We start from the raw sequence: 7860 nt of genomic DNA, 5'->3' as shown, positions 1-7860 counted from the left end.
CGACCTAGGAGAGTGTTTGGTGTTTATCAGTTTCACAATTCATTTTCACGTAGGCCACATCAAGTATCATCATACAAGTCACGTATAATAGTTAAACAAGTAATGCATATGATCATTCAATTCATTAATGTCTTTAAAATCAAACAGCACATTGAACCACACAATAATTCCCACAAGCATAAACAGTATATTTCCGGTCCTTGTAACACTTAACACTTACTCATCTAGTTCACACATTCTCATAGTTAGTATATACACTTTAGTGGGCTCGATTGTCACTCACAACCCAACCCCATCCGGTTATCTATTTAAGTGGGACGGCCCAAGTTTCATGGCCCATTTTCAACACCTCATACACGGCTAATCAACCTGGTCAAGCACACTCTTTGCATCAATACACATTCCCTAATCTGACCACACGTTAACATACTACAGTTGTGGACATGCATCTATTCATTTGATTTAGTGACTATTGTGGGCTCAATTTGATCAGTATATAATCTTATCATCACGCTATTCAACATATTGAATCAACTAATACATATCACTTTTAATCCACAGTATAACATCAAGTATGATAAGTATTTAACAGTGGCATCTTTCATGCGCATGAATCATTAAGGTTTCTCTCGGTAATACCCGACACAACGTCCTAAGGCGGTCTAGTAATGTGGTCTGGGAGATGGCATAACCATGAGACCATGAGTCACCACGATAGGGCTCTATATACTTGGTTGGGATCGGTTCCGTTCATAACAATTAAGCAATCAAATCATATGCTCCACATAATTAACATTACAGTTCATGCATGACCACACGTAATCCCTAATTCGTTTCTAATCCTACTCGACATATGACTGGCATACAAGCACACGTATAACATGTAACAAACAAATGAAGGGTAATAACCTATGATTCAGTCGACCAAGATGCACCCAAACCGGAGAGTGTAAGCTTCAGTACTGCCGTCTCTTATACGAATTCCCTATGTTGCGTATAAACAAGGTCTTAGTCAACAGAATCACAGTCGCATAAGCAACAAAGATCGAGGGTGATAACACTAACCGAATGATCTATACTCCGAAAGGAGAGTCTGCTATGTCGTCGCCACTAGAACAAGGAAGTAGGGTTTGGTGTGTGCATTATCAGTTACGTACACAAGGGATATAAAGATAAGGGTTTTGGGCCTTTGGCTTACTTAGCAAAACAAGAGTTATTTGGGCCGGTTCCCTTCACTAAACATATTATTGAATTGGATCAAGATAATGGTGCGGACCTATGTCGTGAGGGGTCCTGACTCGCTTACCCGACCCACTAACTAAGGCCCATAAGATTCTGATTGGCCCATACACGAGTATGATCTAAATAGTCGGGTACACAAGGCCCATTAAACGATTTCAAGTACACACTTCGCACACATAGCATTACCAACACACACACACATGTAACTAAATGAATCTTGTACGATCGCAAAATAGAATAATTAGATACCAAGATACGCGTCAAAGGTTGTGGAATCTAATCATACTAACCTCAGAATTACGGGTTGTCACATATCATCCTCACGCTTTCTCTTATTCTCTTCTGAGTTCCTGAGAGCTCTCAATCTGACTACGTCCGAGGTGAGAGATAGTGATAGATCAGTTGCTGATCTGAAGGTTGCAGGCCTTGATGCCTTGACACTTGCTTTAATCTCTGGGGCTAAACCCCCGATGAAGCGATCAATTCTCTTAGGTTCTGGGGTTACCAAGTACGGAACCAACCTAGATAGGGTATTGAAAGTGGTGAGGTAGGCATGACAGTAAATTCTTCATCACCAATGATACGAAATCTGACTCGATTCTTTCCACTTCATGCTGCGGGCAATAGTTCTCCTTGACAAGAGCAACGAACTGATCCCATGACAAGTTGTAGAGTGGGATCTTCCCAGTAGCTTGCATGAGAGACTTCCACCATGCCAATGCTTCTCCGTTGAACGATTGGGATACATATTTTACTACATCCCTTTCAGCACAACCGCTGATGTCTACAACCGTATCCATTTCGTCCAACCAGGTCATGCAGTCAATCGCTCCCTTCTCCCCAGTAAAATCCCGGGGTTTACATGAGACGAAGTATTTGTATGTACATGACTTACCACGCGGTTCTGGTTTATGCTCAACCTTCCTTGACGGGATATTGTGCTGGTTAGATGAATGTCGCTCATCATCCTTCTTGAGCTCATCCTTCTTAGATACATCTTTCTTGGAGGATGGTTTGCTATGAGCCTCCGAATGATCCTTGGGTTTGGAATGTTGCGCGGATCGGGTCCTACTTCGGGTCCCGCTTGATTCCCTAAATTGCCTTTCAATGGCCTTGGTAACAGCATTTTCCACTAATGCTTGTAGCTCCGCACCAGTTACATGTATTTTAGTGTTATCTGGGTTTTCCATTGAATGGCTGTTTATTTCTTCAGACTTAGCCATGTAGCTTTAGGAGCTACATAAAAGTAAGGACAAGGTCTATTTAGAAGCCTAACAGCATTATCGTTCTTGACGATTTATTAACCATGGTAAATAAGAGCCATATTAGTTAATTTATTAATTAATTTCATTCAGGACTTTTTATTAGCAACTTTACCCTAGAATGAAATATATACATTGGCACAATAGGCCTAGTCACTTGGACAAATTTCTAAATTTTGAATTTAGATTTTATGGGATTAAAATTGAATAATTAAAACAAATAAATCCTTTGCTTGGCAGGGAGTTTATAAACCACGGCTGCCTTTTTTTGTTTTATATGACATTAGTTATAACCCGTAGGCATCAAGTCACAATCAGATATATACATAATACAAATTTGGATAACTTATTAAAAAGAGTGACATGTGTGATTTTGCGGATCACGCTAGCCAAGAATGTTAACATGTTTACAGATGTTAACAGAGATTTGAATCTTTTTAAACAGGTTCTACCATATTGGCCAGGTATTTTAATATAACACTCAAGCTAGGTTTAAGCTTTTTAAGATTCTTATTATTAAAATGGTAAATTAAAATAATAATCGCCATTTATTTGTATATTATATTCATGCATATAATTTTAAAAATGAAAAACTTAAATTAACTATTTCAAATAAAATTAACTAGCACAAGTTTGCCCTAAACGGGACTTTTACACAAATAACATGCCCACGCAGGAGCTAAACTAACAAACAAACCCACGCAGGGGTCAAACAGAAACAAACATACCCACGCAGGGGTAGAACAGGAAGGGAAAATATGCCCACGCAGAGGCAGAGTACAGAAAGGAAAATATACCCACGCAGGGGCAGAGTACAGAAATAAATGTCCTCGCAGGGACATGATAAAGTAGCAATCAAAGGATTTAATAATCCTTCTTGCTTTTTCCCTTGATTAAATCCACCATTTTCTTAAACATCCCACGATTATGCCGACGATCTTCCCGCAATTCATGTCGCATCTCTCGTCGCACATCATTTATCCCTTGAAGGATTTCTTGAACTTGAGGCGGCGACATCATTGGTGCCTGCGGTGGTAGTGGATATTGCGGTGGTTGAGGAGGCTGCGGCTGCTGATATCCATGCGAGGGGTATCCATAAGTCGATTGTCCCGTAGCCCAGGTACCTCCAAAAGGACCTTCCGGATGGAGAGAGTTGTAGTTCGAAGCTATCCAGTAGGGATCCCCTGTATAGTCATAACCTATGGGGTACGTCGGCTCAAAGGGATTGTACGCTGCCGCGCTAGTGTAAGCAGGGATTGGGTCTCCAAAATTCTATGGTGGTGGTGGCGCGATTGGCGCAGAAGTTACTTCTGAGATGGGATGTGAAGATTCTCCCATTTCTGGTTCTTCGTGAAGTGGCGAGTATCGGCTGCTACCTGAATGTGGAGGGGTGCCGATGCGTACTCCTCCTCGTGCGGAAATCCGTGCGTTCCTTCCTCTTCGCCTTGGAGGCGGGGGAGGCAGAACCGGAGGTGGTGGCGGCGGTGGAGTGACCACGACAAATCGGGAATCCTCAGAAGGATTCTGCTGCTGCTGAGGCTGCTGCTGGGAGTGCAAGGGAGAGCTGTGATGCGGCTGGTGCAGGGGAGAGTTATGGTAACTAGGGGTAAATACCCAGTCATACTGCTTGAATCTCTCCTCAAAGCTGTCGGGACCATTGTATGGTGATCCCACAAAAGGTGACCCATCAGAAATCTCGATAGGGTGGTTCGGAGTTCCAGATGGTGGCATTGAGGGATCGGTATCTTCATCGACATCCATCGCATTGCCACCAGGAAAATGGTCTTCTGGTCCAAGTGGGTTAAAACCCATAGGCACATCAAGGTATTCAGCAGGGTTGTATAGGCCTTGGAAAACAGGTGATGGGTTGTCAAAGGGTGATTGGTGTCCTTGGAGAGGAATATAGGACTGGTGAGAGTTGTGGGGCTCATTTTCTGATTGAGGCCCGAAGGAATGTGGGATAGAAGGTGAGGTACTCAGTGAAGCTGAGTGCCTTGCGGGTTCAGCAATAGACCTCCAAAGATTTCGAGCATCTGCGTTATGGGAGCCTGAAGGTGTTCGCCTGTGCGAAGGTCCGGCTTCATGGTCGTGCGAGGTTGCATATGCTCCTTGTCCCCTTCCTCTTCCTCTTATACGTGGCGGCATTTTTGTGAACCTGTCAAAAATCAAACAAGTGGCACAACAAATTATATTTAAGACAAAGTTAGAAAATAAAATAAATTTTGAATATTTCCTAAGTTCTTTGTCTAGACTCGAGAATCGAGGAATGTGCAATTGTGTAACTGAGATTAAACACAGAAGGCTAGTGTTTAATTCACTCAGCGTTGGCTCTGATACCAGCCTGTCACACCCCTAATTTCCACGTGTCACCGGTGGGCCCGGTGGGGAGTATAGTGACGTAGTTGGCATCATCATAGACAAACAACACAATATATAAATGCACATCGGAAGCAAAGATAGATTCATTTCAACATTAATAGAGTGTAATATTAAATATCACTAATAGTTGAAACGGATCCACAGGCGGATCAAAATAAAATAAGATATTGTTCGACAGATTTATTGTCATCCAAGCTTGCGAGACTTATTGTGGACGCTCTAGAAGACAGCCAGCCTATTACGTAAGGTACCTGCACTTAACCTTTTGGGAAAAATACGTCAGTTTACACTGGTAAATACAAATTAACTGACTCATTTTGAAAAAGTTGAAAATTGATTTAAATGCTCAAGGCACAAAACATTTTTATAACTTGGGATAATTATTTATTATAATCTTGTGAACGAATTACATGTTACTTGTGCGTTCAGTAGCCCGGATCTTGTCCGGGTTAAAGATCAATAGACACACCACAATAATGAGTTATACACTGACAGGTGTACGCCTACACCTCGTGCTCTGGTCGTGGCCATCTCGTAAGATGATGCCAAGGATATCCGGGACATGGTCATTAACCCCCCAAAGGCTTAAAGTAAACAAGACTGTTTAAACGAGCCGATCAAATTATTCAATTAACCACCTAAAGGTGTAAGATTTGATGCTCGATCAAGCGGTATTCTATATATCGTAACCCAAGCCCGTATAGGGAAAATAAGTTAAAAGTATTTACCTTGATAAGTATAAATCATAACTAGCAAGTGAAGGTAGCTTTTACTGGTTCTTCTATTCTGGAACAAAGGTTTATAATAACCTATTAGATTTCTAACGGGTCTCTATTTACCCCTAAGCTTAGACCGGTTAGTTTTAAGGACGATACGGTTCAAACGCACGATTAAGCGAAGACCGGATAGAACATGATTTAGACCCGACAAGTTTGGATACTTGTATAATATGGGTATGCTAAATACATTCTGGATTTTGAGACAAAAATGATAACGTTTGACCCGTTTTGGTCAATTTATGCAAACTAGTTACATAAACCGAACCAAACGCTAAAAGAGCGTTACGGGTAGCCGCAAGAGTCATATGCAAGTTCCCTGAGATAATATGCTTCTAAATATGTCATAATATCAGCAAGTTATGTTCTATTATGCCCCGAATGAATTTAGACTCAACTTATGCCTTATAAGGGCATTTTGGTCATTTAATAGATTATAAAAGAGTTAAATTTGTAATCTGAGTTACAGGTCTGATTTATACAGTAAATACACTTAATTTAACATGTTATAACAGTAGGTTATGACCCGTATGTGAAACTTATCATTTAAAACAAAACTATGCCCCTTAGGGGTATTTTGGTAATTTCACAAGGGCTTAAACGGTCAAAACTGGAAACCTGAGTTCAAAAACTTGTGCTTACTGTCATTATATAAAATATGCTAAAAACATCAGTAGGTATTAACCTTATACGTTTAATATGGTTATAGTACATACTATGCGTTAAAAATGCTTAAAAAGACGATTTGGAGCCGTTTCCGGGTTTTTAAAAGAAATCTGAGATCTTTATAGTTCCAGAAGGCTCAAAATATTTTATTTACTAAATAAAATCAGTAGAAAAAGGTTTGGGGTCAAAAGGATTTGTAGAACTCATTTTATGGCCGAAAAGGGCAAAACCGGTATTAACCGAATTAAACTTAGAGACCTATGATACGATCAGCCAAAAATTAAATAAAAATCTTTAAAAATCCCATAATATTATATAACATTAGTTGGTAAAAAGTTTGGTATCAAAATGTGGGTTTAAATAGGTTATATACTAATTACGCCGTTTACTTAACATAAAGCTTTCAAATTACGATAATGAGCATAACACTAAATCTAGACCTCAAACTGATATCAAATTTTAAGTGCAAGTTTATAAATCAGTAACAAAGGTTTCTACTCTTTCACTTTTTCAAAAATCACGTTTTATAGCAAAAAAGGCAAAATAGTCATATTTAAGCATAAACCGGTAACATGCATATGAATCGGACAAGTGCTGAACCAAGTTGTAAAATCTCAGAGAGTTGTACATATATAAAAACGGTCCAAAATAAGCTCTAAGGCAGATCTCAAACATGCATGCACGGATCCGAATCGAGAGTCAAAGAATAAGTAATTTTATAAGACTTTCGGTTCCGATCCGGGTTTAAACTGAAAATTGTCGAGTTGATCATGATGAAACCTGTTCTTACATTAATTTCAAAGTTATTTTGATGATCAAACAGGTTGCATGTGACCTACATTACTATTTATGCTAAATTTTGCAAAAACACATTCTGTTGACTTTTTAAGAAAAGCTTTGACTCGACAATCATCATGCTTAGAGTGAGAATCTGAAAATACCCTTTTGAGGGTTTGTTACCTATATAAATACCAACTTGTAGGTACTTTCAATTCGAGAAATGACTGAGCCATTTTCGTTTAATCGAAAAGTCAAACTAAATTTACGACGGATTAACTTTCGGTTGAATAACTAAGCTAGAACGAATTAGAGAAGGGTATGAACACTTACAAGAGTCCTAATGACAAGAGGGAAGCCCTATGAACCCTTGATGATGACCAGAGAGCTCCAGAATTGCTCTTGTGAATTTTTGAGAATGCAAGTCTTGAATGTTCACAACTACAAGACCCCTTTTATGGAACTTTGATCTCATTAGGAGCTGCCACAATAGCCTAGGGATGTTGCAAGATGGTTACATGTGCCCCTAAATGCATGTAAGTTGATTGGTGAGGCTTTGGAGTGGACAACAGCTGGTTACAACTCGGAATCAGACCCTTAACTGCAAATAACCCGATTTCTGTCGCTGGGCAGGCCTCGCGTCACGCCTAGGGCCCTAGGTGTGACGCCTAGCCCCATCTGATCCACAAATCTCTTTTAATGTTGAAGTTTTGGTCCTTGGTCCTTGGTTACGTGGTTTTGGCTATCAATCTTGCTCA

At 40.0% G+C, this 7860-nt stretch overlaps 1 protein-coding gene across 1 annotated transcript; it reads right to left on the bottom strand.

Moving 5' to 3' along the window:
- Positions 1-3776: 3776 nt before the first annotated feature.
- Positions 3777-4649, bottom strand: LOC110891896 (basic salivary proline-rich protein 2-like). The gene is made up of 2 exons (XM_035981003.1): positions 4129-4649; positions 3777-4068 (listed from the first exon to the last, which is right to left on the bottom strand). The coding sequence occupies exons 1-2, from the start codon at positions 4647-4649 to the stop codon at positions 3777-3779; spliced, it is 813 nt and encodes a 270-aa protein (XP_035836896.1).
- Between the last annotated feature and the right edge of the window lie 3211 nt (positions 4650-7860).

The sequence above is a fragment of the Helianthus annuus genome, chromosome 2, assembly GCF_002127325.2.
Source record: "Helianthus annuus cultivar XRQ/B chromosome 2, HanXRQr2.0-SUNRISE, whole genome shotgun sequence".
Lineage (NCBI taxonomy): Eukaryota > Viridiplantae > Streptophyta > Magnoliopsida > Asterales > Asteraceae > Helianthus > Helianthus annuus.
The sequence above is the reverse complement of the archived record's forward strand: the minus strand, read 5'-3'. Positions and strand labels throughout refer to the sequence as shown.